General features: G+C 42.1%; 1 protein-coding gene across 4 annotated transcripts in view; it reads right to left on the bottom strand.

Annotated features, from left to right (window-relative positions):
- Nucleotides 1–9,757: 9,757 nt before the first annotated feature.
- Nucleotides 9,758–12,900, bottom strand: part of ERCC3 (ERCC excision repair 3, TFIIH core complex helicase subunit) — a 39,227-nt gene continuing 36,084 nt past the window's right edge. For 2 of the 4 annotated variants that reach the window (XR_010839072.1, XM_059051822.2), the window contains one exon: nucleotides 11,695–12,171. Coding sequence is in view for 3 of the 4 variants with exons in the window: in XM_059051822.2 (XP_058907805.1) it covers nucleotides 12,040–12,171 (132 nt within the window). In the remaining variant the exon portion in view is untranslated. Of the gene's footprint in view, nucleotides 11,175–11,694; nucleotides 12,172–12,900 lie in introns of those variants that run through there. The other 2 variants (XM_067025810.1, XM_067025811.1) reach the window with 2 other exon arrangements.

The raw sequence follows: 12,900 nt of genomic DNA, 5'->3' as shown, positions 1-12,900 counted from the left end.
AGCCTCATCAAATTCTGTGGTGGATGAAATACATCATATGATATTTCCAGACCTAACTATGATTGCTATCAGTGGACGTAAGGAAAGAGGCAGGGCAAGAAGGTGGAGAGAGCATGGGGCTGGGAGTCAAAACTAGAAATATCCTGGGCCCTTGACTGCCAGATGACTTTGGGCAAATCACTCTAGTAAATCTCTAGGAATCAATCACTGATCTGTCTAGCCAAAGGGTTGTTGGACAGGTCAACTGGAAATCACATATGTTGCAAACTATAAAGTACTGTACACAAATCAGATATTCGTATTGTTATTGCTATTGTACTTTCAAACAGGGAATGTGAGTGCCAGGATTTAAGTGACCCGTCCAAGAAAAGAATCCTAAAGTGAAACCCCATCCGTGGCCACATCCTCTGCCCTTCTCAAGTTAAGGGAAAAGTTGATGCTCTTAAAACACAGTAGAAAGCAAGCCTTGAATAAGCTATTCTAGGCAATTTAGAAGCCAATAACATGAAGCTTGCAAGCTACTTAATTTATGTGAGCCTCTGTTCCCTATTTGTTGTAGGGAATCCATTTGTTGGACAACAAAATGTTAATATACAAAGTACCTGCGTCCTGTGTGCCATGGCTTGTGTGAGGCATCAGGACCCATGCAGAGCAGAGAGGAACAAGTCTGCAGAGCCTTCAGGACTGAGGCAATGGCAAGGCCATCCTAGACGATGACAGAGGGAAGCCCCGAGGCCTTGGTGGTCTCTACCACAGTCTTGTTCAGTGGACAGCGGTGGTGTGAATCTGGGCTCAGCACCACACAGCACGATGCAACACAGCACTAGGTCTTAGAATGGAGGTGGCATGGCCCAGGGACTCCAGGCAGCACAGCTCATCTCTGAGCTTCGTCCTGACCTGCAGGGCAGAAAGCGTACAAAGGCTGACTGACATCCCGGCAAGGGCGCAGGTGTGCCTGGTATCTGGTGTAGGAGGCAGCATCCTGCCATCCCTGCCCTTCCCTCCCCACGTGCCCAAGGACAGGGCTTCCAGAGGAGCCAAGCAGTGACCAGGAGACCTCAGGGTCTTTCATGCGTTGGAGCTCCCGGGACAGGGGTGCCTGATGGAAATAGGAGGAGAAGCAGACATTCCGGCTGACTCTCAACTCACTTATCCTCTGGGGCTCAGGTCTGCGGTTCCCACCATTGCTTTGTTGGCATTTTACTTACCATAAAGATCCACAGTCCTCCACCTAGACTAAGAATTAGTATTTCTCCATAAAGTCACCCTAACTCCATGGCGGCCTTGTTAGGCCAATGGGAAGAACTGTTGAAGTTCCCACTGTCCATGAAAATCTTCTCAGCATTCAGAGTAGGGCCCAAAGTAAGAGGAATGTAGGCACTGAAATGCACACTGACCAGTATTCAGCATGCAACAGCTTACTGAAAATTAAACTGTTCTCCTTTGAACTGTGGAAGGAAAAGTGTTAAAATAATAATAATTACCATTTATTGAGCCTTTACTACATGTCAGGCATTATACAGAGCTCTTTACACAGTGTCTCAATTAATTCTCATAAAAATCCCTATTTTATAAATGAAGAAACTGCCCCAGAGGTTCCATAACCTGAGGGCAAAGCCTGGGGAGTAAATGGTCTCTGAAAAATGCCCTAGCATTTTGTGAAGCAATATTGTGTGGCTGGAGAAGAAACAGTACTGCATTTCTTTGCACCCAACATATTAATTTCCTAGCAAACGTTTTATCTTGGACTCCCCAGCCCTCTGGAGAAGAGGCAGAGACAGCAGCAGGACCTACCTCAGATGGCAGAGAATGTCGCCAATGTTCAGCAATGGCTGCTGATGAAAAAGCAAAGAGACAGGCCACACAGTGAATGTGCCACTGTCTCAGGGTGGGAGGTGGACATGGTATTAGAATGGTCAGTGGTAGTGTGGAGAAAGTTCAATCTTCTACCCACCGAGCCCTCACTGCTCCCCTTCTTTTCCAGGGCTCTCTCCCCTTGCTGGCTACTCTCAGGCAGAGGGGGAACTACCAAGAAAAAGCCTTTGGAGAAAACCAAACAGGTTCAAATCCTGAGTCTTCTAGTTACCAGCTATGTGATCTGACAATTTAGTCAACCTCTCTAAGCCCCAGTTTCCTCATCTGAAAAATGGAGATAATAATAATCAGGTGCCTGGTAAAAGGCATCCATTAAAAAATGATTTCATGGGCTTCCCTGGTGGCGCAGTGGTTGAGAATCCGCCTGCCAATGCAGGGGACGCGGGTTCGTGCCCCGGTCCAGGAAGATCCCACATGCCATGGAGCGGCTGGGCCCGTGAGCCATGGCCGCTGGGCCTGCGCGTCCAGAGCCTGTGCTCCACAACGGGAGAGGCTGCAACAGTGAGAGGCCCGCGTACCACCAAAAAAAAAAAAAAAAAAAAAAAAGATTTCATATTTAATGAAGAAAGACTAAAGCTTTCTCCCTAATCAAAAACAAGACAAGGATGTCTGCTCTTGCCACCTCTATTCAACATTTCAACATTGCACTGGAGGTTCTAGCCAGAGCAATTAGACAAGAAAAAGAAATAAAAAGGCATCCACACTGGGAAGAAAGAAGTAACACTATCTCTGCTTGCAGATGACATGATCTTATATATAATAGAAAAGTGTAAGACATTCACACATACACAAACAACTATTTGAGCTAATAAATGAGTTCAGCAAAATTGTAGGGCACAAGGTCAGTATACAAAATGCTTGTATTTCTATATATAAGCAATGAAATATCCAAAAATGAAATTAAGAAAACAATTCTACTTATAATAGCATCAAAAAGAATAAAATACTTAAGAATAAATTTAACAAAAGAAGTACAAGACTTGGACACTGAAAACTGTAAAACATTGTTGAAAGATATTTTAGAACACTTAAATAAATGGAAAAACATCCATATATATGAATCGGAAAGACAATATTATTAAGATAACAATAATCCCCAAATTAATCTACTGATTTAATGTAGTCCCTATCAAAATCTCAGCTGCCATTTTTTGCAGATATTGATAAGCTAAAGCTAAACTTTGTGTGGAAATGCAAGAATAGCCAAAACAATCTTGAAAAAGAAGAACAAAGTTGGAGGACTCATACTTCTTCATTTCAAAACTTACATAATCAGGATTACTATGTAATCAAGATGATGTGTTACTGGAATAATAATAGACATCTACATTAATGGAACAGAATTTAGAGTCCAGAAATAAACCCATACATCTAGAGTCAATTTGCTTTTTTTATAAGAGTGCCAATACAGTTAAATGGGGAACAAATAGTCTTCTCAACAAATGGTGCTCGGACAACTGGATATCCACGTGCAAAAGAACGTTACACTCCTACTTCAAAAATCAACTCAAAATAGACCAAACATCTAAATATAAAGCCAAACTATAAAACACTTAGAAGGAAACATAGGGGTAAATGTTCATGGTCTTGGATTTGGCAATGGTTTCTTAGACAGGACACCAAAGCACAAACAACAAAAGAAAAAGTAAGTTGTAGCTCATCAGAATTAAAAACTTTCATGTTTCAAAGGGCACTATCAAGAATGTGAAGTGAAAAGCAACCATACTCCAATAAAAATTAATTTTAAAAAGTAAATAAATAAAATTAATTAATTAAAAATTTTTTTAAAAAAGGATGTGAAATGACAACCCAGATTTCCAGTTTCCAATCTGGCAGGTAAGGAGCTCAGAAGTCACTGCTCCCATACTACAACAATAAAAATGCTTAAAAAACTGAAAATAATTTTTTTCTTAGATCCAGCAGAGGACTGAGGTCACAGGCAAACTGCTGTCCCATAAATTGGTGAAACCAACAGATGGATACGAAGAATCACAGCTTACCAAAGATGAAGCCCAAGAGCACAACCTCTGTGGGAACCAGTACCAGGGAAACTTAAACCATAATTGATGAATTGTTGGAGGCTCGATCTGGAAGAGCTTGTAAAAATACCAGGGGTTTCAGCCTTAGGGAGGACCCATACTTTCCTGAGTTTCACCTCCAGGAGCTCTACCAGGTTCTTTCAATGAAGATCAGAGAAAAATCCCCCCATACTGCCAGAAGGGGAGAGAAAATATACCAAACGACTCTGTTCTTCTTAACAAGGCTTTCAAGAGAAACTATTTTACCAGAGCCTGCCTGAGGTTTTATGAGAGCCTAGCCAAGCTCAAGGAAGGGAAATACCCAACTGCAGCCCCACTCTGGGCTTCCTGTCCTATATAAGTGGGGGGAAAGCTGAGAAGCACTTCAGAAGGTCACAGAACAGGGGCGTGGTCTCACTAAAAGAATAGACCTAATCATAAGATTAGAGAATCCCCTTCCCCAAATCTTACCAGCACATGGATAGGTCTCCTGTGTGATAAAGGAGACAAACCCAAGAAAACTGGCGGAAATTTAGCCTCTGACACTTACAGCTACAAAAATAGTAAACACAGCCTAAATCTTGGCCAGGTAAATAAAGCCTCACGCTGATGGCCTATTTACCTCAGTTCCTTTTACCCAGTACATCATGTTAGGCTTTCAACAAAAAATTACAAGGCATCCTAAAAAACAGCACTTTGAAGAGACAGAGCAAGCATCAGAACCAGACTCAGACATGGCAGAGATGTGGGTATTATCAGACTGTGAATTTTAAATAACTATGATTAATATGATAAGTGAAAAAAGTAGACAACATGAAAGAATAGGTGGAATAGGAGAGATGGAAACACTAAGAAAGAACTGAAAGGAAATGCTAGAAATACAAAACACACTATAAAGAAATGAAGAATGCCTTTGACAGGCTTATCAATAGACTGGACTCAACCCAGGAAAGAATCAGTGAACTTGAGGAAACGACAACAGAAATTTCTAAGACTGAAATACAAAGAGAAATAAGAATGAAAAAGACAACAGAATACCCAGGAACTATGGGTATTACATATGTATAATCGGGATACAAAAAAAAAAAAAGAAAGGAACAAAATAAATATTTGAAGTAATAATGACAGAACTTTCCAAAAGTAATGACAGACACCAAACTACTCATCCAAAAGCTCAGAAAATACCAAGCAGTATAAACACCAAAAAAAAAAAAAAATCCAATACCTAGACATATCATATTCAAACTGCAGGAAATCAAAGACAAACAGAAAAGCTTGAAAGAAGCCAAAGGAAAAACACACCTTACCTATTGAGGAAACAAGTATAATAATTACATCAGACTTCTCTTCAGAAAACATACAAGCAAAAAGGGGTGGTGTAAAATATTTTAAGGTGTTGGGGAAAAACCCACCAACCTAAAATTCTGTACCCAGAAAAAATCATCCTTAAAAAGTGAGAGGGATTTCCATGGTGGCCCAGTGGTTAAGACTCTGTGCTTCCACTGCAGGAGCACAGTTTCAATCCCTAGTCAGGAAATTAAGATCCTGCATGCTGCACAAATGTGGTCAAAACAAAAAGGAGAAATAAAAACTTTCTAAACAAAAAAAAATGAGGAAATTTGTCACCATTTGACCTATTTTGCAAGAAATGTTACACAAAATTCTTCAGAAAGAAAGAAAATAATGTAGGTCAAAAATTTGGATCTACATAAAGAAAGGAAAAGCTTAGAGAAAGAATAAATGAAGATAAAGTAAAATCTTTTATTTTTATTATTATTAATTGACCTAATAGATAACAGTTTTGGGTTTTTTTAATAGCAACAAAGTATCCAGTGATGATAGATTATGGATCAGTGAAACAAACGACAGCAATGTTATAAGGGACAGAAGGGAAGATTTAGGAATACTTGGTTATAAGGTACTTGCATGACCTGTGAATTGGTAAACTGTTATTTGAAAAAAGACTTGAATTAGTTGTAAATGAATATTGCAAAGGCAATCACTTAAAAATGCAAACAAAAAAGTATTATTGATATGCTGAGAGGAGAGAAAATAAAATTCTATAAAATGTTCAATTAAAACCAGAGAAGGCAGGGGCTTCCCTGGTGGCACAGTGGTTGAGAGTCCGCCTGCAGATGCAGGGGACACAGGTTCGTGCCCCGGTCCAGGAAGATCCCACATGCCACGGAGCGGCTGGGCCCGTGAGCCATGGCCGCTGAGCCTGCGCGTCCGGAGCCTGTGCTCCGCAACGGGAGAGGCCACAACAGTGAGAGGCCTGCGTACCACAAAAAAAAAAAAGAGAAGGCAGAAAAAGAGTGAAAAACAAGAGAAGCAAAGAATAAGGGCAAGGAATACAAAACAGTAAACAAATATAGTAAGGTATCAATCCAACCATATCAATAATCACTTTAAATATCAATGGTCTACACCTAGAGGGGTGGGATAAGGAGAGTGGGAGGGAGGCAGACACAAGAAGGAAGAGTTATGGGGATATATGTATATGTATAGCTGATTCACTTTGTTATACACACCATTGTAAAGCAATTATACTCCAATAAAGATGTTAAAAAAAAGAAAGAAAAAAAACAAATAATTACAACATAAAAATATATATATATCATTGGTCTAAATACAACACTTAGAAGACAGAAACTGTCAAAGTGGATAAAAAAACAAGACCCAACTATATGTTTTCTCCAAGAAACTCACTTTACATATAGATATATTGGAAAAAAGGGATGGAGAAAGATACACCATGCTTACACTTTTTTAAAATGCTGGAGTAGTTATATTAATTTCAGACAAAATGGACTTCAATATAAGGAAAAATTATTAGGCATAGAGAGGGGCATTAGGTAATAATAAAGATGTCATTCTCTAAGAAGACAAAATGATACTTACTGTGTCTGTGCCTAACAACAGTGTCAAAACACATGAGGAAAAAACTGATAGAACTGCAAGGAGAAATAGATGAATTGATTATTATAGTTAGAGCTTTCAACACCCTTGTATCAGGAATTGACAGATCCAACAGCCAGAAAATCAGTATTATGTAGTTAAAATGAACAGCACCATCAATCAAACTGGATCTAACTGACATCTATCTATGACTTCATCAAACAACAGAATACACATTTTTCTCAAGCCCACACAGAACATTCACCAAGATAGACCATATTCTTTTTCCCCCGACTACACACAGTAAAAATTCCAGTATTATTTTCAACCATAACAACAAGCAAAGTGGAATTTTAAAAAAATTTTTATACAGCAGGTTCTTATTAGTTATCTATTTTATACATATTAGTGTATATATGGATAGACCATATTCTTGGCAGTAAAATACACCTTAACAAATTTAAAAGAATAGAAATATGCTATCAGACCACAACAGAATTAAATTAGAAATCATTAACAGAAAAATATCTAGAAAACCCTCAGATAATTGGAGATTAAACAAAACACTTCTAAATAATTCATGAATCAAAGAAGTCTCAAGATAAATTTTAAAACATTTCAAACTAAATGAAAATAAAAATACAACTTATCAAAATTTGTGGGATGTAATGAAAGTGGTGCTTAATGGGAAATGTGAAAGATCTTTTCGCTAGGTACAGAATTCTAAGTTGTTGTTTTTTTTCTTTCAATACTTAAAAGATATTTCTCGATAGTCTTCTTGATTGCATAGTTTTTAATAAGAAATCTCATCAAATATTTGGGGGTTTCAGACAGATCTTTCTTTTACTGATTTTAAATTTAATTCCACTGTGGTCATAGAACATAGTCTGCCATTTTTATCTGTGTTTCCCTGCACAAAAAGTGTCCTATCTGGCTCCTTTCTAAAAACAGTTCAGCCCTCACTTTTTCTCTCTCCTTTCACATTTTACTATTTAAGCAGCAAGTAGAAATCAGCTGGCTACTTGAACATTTTGCTTGCAAATCTTGCAAATCTAGACCACAAAGTTCATTGGACACATTCTGCTTTCCATATAACTGCAGATGACAGTGCCACTAAATTTTTGGCCACTGTGTAATAGAGATCCCCCTTCCTCCAGTTTCCAATAGCAGCTTCTTCACTTCCTTTTAAGGACTCACTGACAGTGTTCTCAAAGTCCAGATTTCCACTAATAGTCTGTTGAAGGCAATTTAGGCAATCTCTAACATGTTCCGAAAAATCCAGCCTCTCCGCACTTCTTAGTTCCAAAGCCACTTGCACATTTTTGGGTATTTGTTACAACAGCATCCCACTCTTGGTACCAAAATCTATAATAGTTATCTATTGCTTTGTAATCATGGGCAACCATGACCACGATCCATCTCCAGAACTTAGCAATCAATTCTCTTTCTTAAAAAAGGGATGTAGAGGGCTTCCCTGGTGGCGCAGTGGTTGAGAATCCGCCTGCCGATGCAGGGGACAAGGGTTCGTGCCCCGGTCTGGGAAGATCCCACATGCCACAGAGCAGCTGGGCCCGTGAGCCATGGCCACTGGGCCTCCGCATCTGGAGTCTGTGCTCTGCAACGGGAGAAGCCACAGCAGTGAGAGGCCCGCGTACCACAAAAAAAAAAAAAAAAAAAAAAAAAGGGATGTAGATAATGACATTTTTTAATTTAAAATTTTTTAAAATTTAAAATTTTGTGGCTTAAAATGACAACATTTATTATCTCACAGTTTCTGTGCATCAGGATCCAGGACCTTAGCTGTGTCCTCTGGTTCATGTCTCTCACAGGATACAATCAAGGGGTAGGTTAGGGCTGTAGTCATCTAACCAATGTAGTCATTGGTTGTAGGCTCAACCAAGAGAGGAACAGTTTCCAAGTTCACTCCTGTGAGTACTGGCAGGATTCAGTCCACCGTGGGCCATTGGACTGAGGCTTCCTCCATTCCTTGCCATGTGGGCCTCTCCATTGGGCAGCTTACTTTGTCAGAGCAAGCAAATAAGAAATGTCAGAGAGAGTATGGAAACAAGTCTTTTCATTATGAGTTGTATTTTCCTGTCTCTTTGCTTGCCTGGTAATTTCTGATTGGACATCAGATACTGCGAGTTTTACCTTATTGGTTGCTAGATACTTTTGTGCTGTAGTAATTAGCTTTGTCCTGGATTGTAGTAAGTTACTTGGAAATAATTGGATCCTTTTGGGTCTTGCCTTCAAACTTTTGTTAGGACTCATGCAGCATTAGTTTAGGTCTAACTTTCCGCAAAACTGAAGCAAAACCTTGCTGAACACTCCACCAGATGCCCTGTGAGTTGAGGATTTTCAGTCTGGCTGGTGGGAACAGGAATAGTCCAGGCCTTGGATAACCTCCCCCTGACCCTTTCATGTGGTTCCTTCCCCAGCCTTGGGTAGCTTCTTTACATGCATGCGCAGAGCAGGGCTCAGTGGAAGACTCAGGGCCCATCAGCAAATCTCTTTGTGCAGCTCTCCTATTTGGTACTTTGTCCTATAAATTCCATCTGCTGTGGGGTATAAGGGCTGGTTCAGGGAAAAGGCAGCAAGAAGGTAACAGGATAGATGGTTACCAGTGAGAGGTTCCCTCACAACTTCCCTCAAGGTGTTAAGCAGGCAGGGTTATTGTGTTCCTTTTATTTTAAGTCCATAAACTTTGAAAAGAGTCCAATTCAATAGTCACTGGATACCTACTATATGCCAGATATTGGGGTACACATAGAACTCAAACCAACAGGATACAAAAATGTAAAAAACAAAAATGAAAAAAAAAAGGACAGCATAAAGAACATAGCACAGTAAACACTTTTAGGGGTAGGCGCAGGAGTTAGGTTTCCTGGAGATTATACGTCTCAACTTACTTTTAGAGAATAAACAGGAATTTGTTACCTGGTGTCAAATAAAAAACGAATCCAGACTTGGCAAGGAGAGACTTTATTTGAAAGGATTGCTGCAAAGGGGAGGGCAGCTATTACAACAGGGAGAACACACTGACCATATGATCAGCAAGCATCTCAAGAGTTAAGCAAACACGTTTTTCCCTTATAGGGAGGAGTAAACACAGGAGGGGCTGAGGAAGTGGGATGAATGGGAGTGGCAATGGCAGATGGCAGATCAGACAGCGTTTTACCCTGAGTCCCACTGGACTCAGGAGGGGCTGTAGGTTGAGCGTGGGCCAAAAGTCAGGGGCCTGCAGAAAGGAGAGAATCTTAACCAAGGTTTGGTTAACAAGCATTTTGTTCCAATTGATCAGTGGGGACAAGCGCTTCAGCTAATCATTCCAAGCAAAGAATGGGAATCTGGAAGGTCTGTTTCTGGCCTTGTCCCTGGTAGACAAGGAGGGCACCCATGAGCCTTATCTCAGACATATTCGGAAAGGTGGTTTTTTGCAGTAAGCTGTTTTCCAGAACACAAAAGATGGCGGGGGTGAGGGGTGGGGCGGGTGGGTGTGTTGTTCTTTGAAAGTCCCAGTTTTCCAGGATCACATGGCTTGGGTAAAATTCAACGTTATCTGTAGACAGGTTAGAGAACAAGAAAACAGTGAGCAACAAGGAGATACACGAAGTGCTTGGCATTGCTTGAGTATCTCAAGCATGACAGGATATGAGAATCTGGAAATAATACTGGTTATAATCCGGTCTGTGACATATGGGTGCCACCCACTGGGGTGAGTGGCCTTAGCACGGATGTGCCTGAGCACAGGCCTCAGGTCTGGCTGCCAGGGGCCATTGCCAGGGTTTGCACGGACACAGCGGCTCTCCACGGGTCAGCACCGACTGCTGGCCAGACTGGGAGAGTGTGTTTGTCCCCAAAAGGTCGGCTCAGGGAAGGTGGCTCTTGCTCCAAAGGACTCTTGACAAAATGAAAGTGGTCTTCTCCCTGCGTGGGCGATGACGGCTGGGCACACTGCTGCCAGGCGGCCTGGGTGGGCGGGGCTCCAAGTCGAGCAGCCTTAGTTAGCACAGGCTTCCAACACTCCCCGGGTGCGGGGCTGCCGCGTCCTAGAACGAGCCTCCTCAAAATAACACATTCTTCTTCATGACCTGTGCCTGTGCGTGTCTGCCTGTCTTCTATGGACCAATCCTGCCTCGTGTGTCTTTTCCTGAACACCTTTTCTTTCATACCAGGAACAGAGAAGAAAAGCCCAGACATCTTTCAGAATAAAGGAACCAGCCATTAAAGATCCAAGGGTAAGGCTTCCCTGGTGGCGCAGTGGTTGAGAGTCCACCTGCCGATGCAGGGGACGCGGGTTCGTGCCCCGGTCCGGGAAGATCCCACATGCCGCGGAGCAGCTGGGCCCGTAAGCCATGGCCACTGAGCCTGCGCGTCCGGTGCCTGTGCTCCGCAACGGGAGAGACCACAAAAGTGAGAGGCCCGCGTACCACACAAAAAAAAAAAAAAGTTCCAAGGGTACTAAACTGCTATTAGAAGAGGAATCCAGCCTCCCAGCCATATCAACAATGTATCTGGGGGGGCAGAAATAAGAGTTGATTCTCTCAGCGAAGATCAACCATCAGGAGCTATGTGCACTGTGGCTCCCTACGAAGGTGATGGCCTTCGGGTGACCTAGAGGACCTACAGCTGTGGGTGCCTCCCATGGAACCCACCTGAGCTGAACAGGGAGGGGCCAGGCAGCACTGCAAACTGCTCAAGCTCCTCTATCGCTTTGTACCACCGTCCCCTGTCAACACTGCACACTAACAGGCAAGTCTTCTCGCCTCTCTGGTGGTCCCTGTGGATGGGCCCCATCTAATTCCTCTGGGCCTGCCACCAAGTGGAGCCCTCATGGAGGTCTGTCATCTAGACATAGCGCATGCCTGTGACAAGGTGTAAGAACAAGGCATATGATGAAGAGTGGTTAAACATCCCAGTGCTGTTTATTCAGAATAGTAAGATAAATACACCTAAATATTACAAACTTTTATGTACAGGAATGACCACTCCCCCAACAAGTTTGAAAAGTGGTCTGAAAAAAGCAAAAAATACAGTACTCCCACTTTCAAACCCTGGAATGCCCAAGAAGACAGAATCAAGCTCTTGACGTATTTTCTTCAACACAGTCAACAGATATTGAATCTAGATTGGTTTGGCCGATGCTACTGGAAGGAACACAGATGTGGCAAGAAAATGCTACGTTTAAAATCCCTTTTCCAATGCTGGTGCTAGGCACCTGAGCCTCACCTACGTGACCCTATGGGCGTCATTTCCTGAAGCGCTTGAAAAGCGGGTGCACATGCTTAGTGGAAGCCTTGCTCCGTGACGAGTGGTACTCCATGTACACTGTGTCGTCGGCCCCAGACATGGAGCTCATCGTGCCGAAGCGCCGAGACACCTGCAGGGCGACCCGGCCCACCATTAGTTTACAAAGCAAAACACCCTCCTCCTATAACATGTATAATCATAATAAGATAAATTTATAAAACTTATAAAAGTTTCATAGACTTTATTATTTTTAAAATAACATTTACTGACCACTCAGTATGTCTCAGGCATTGTTCTAAGCAGCTTATACTTATTTACGTGTCTTACCTCATCTAATCCTCACAACCATTATAATCCCCGTCTTACAGAAGAGGAAAGAGACACAGAGAAATGAAGTATTTGTCCAAGATCACACAACTCTGAAACAGATGGGACTTGAACCCAGGCAGTCAGCTTCAGATTCCCTGTACCTAGCCATACACCACCCTGCCTATCTTAATGACTATTTCTGAACAGAATTTTAACAGTGAGGGCAGGAGTCCCTCAAAATCTCCTGAGACCCTACCATAAGGCTTTGAATCAACTAGAAATCCTTTCTAGCCCTGGGCCTGAATCTTGGCTCTGTGTCTCACTGGGTGGCCTTGGACAAACACTGAATGTCTGCACCTCAATGAACTCACCTGTAAAAGGGGGATAACCACATCTGCTTGGCATGTGTGGTGTGAACAGAAATCACACAAGTCAAGGGTCTGACCCCAAGCCTGGGACACCACTCGCACCAGATTCCAAGCAAAATATGCAGACAGGCACTGAAGCCACGCCTTGCACAGCCTCACCCTGGGTGACCCACTGTGAGGTG

This window comes from Kogia breviceps, chromosome 2 (assembly GCF_026419965.1).
Source record: "Kogia breviceps isolate mKogBre1 chromosome 2, mKogBre1 haplotype 1, whole genome shotgun sequence".
Lineage (NCBI taxonomy): Eukaryota > Metazoa > Chordata > Mammalia > Artiodactyla > Physeteridae > Kogia > Kogia breviceps.
Note: the sequence above shows the minus strand (reverse complement) of the source record. Positions and strands in the feature narration are given on the sequence as shown.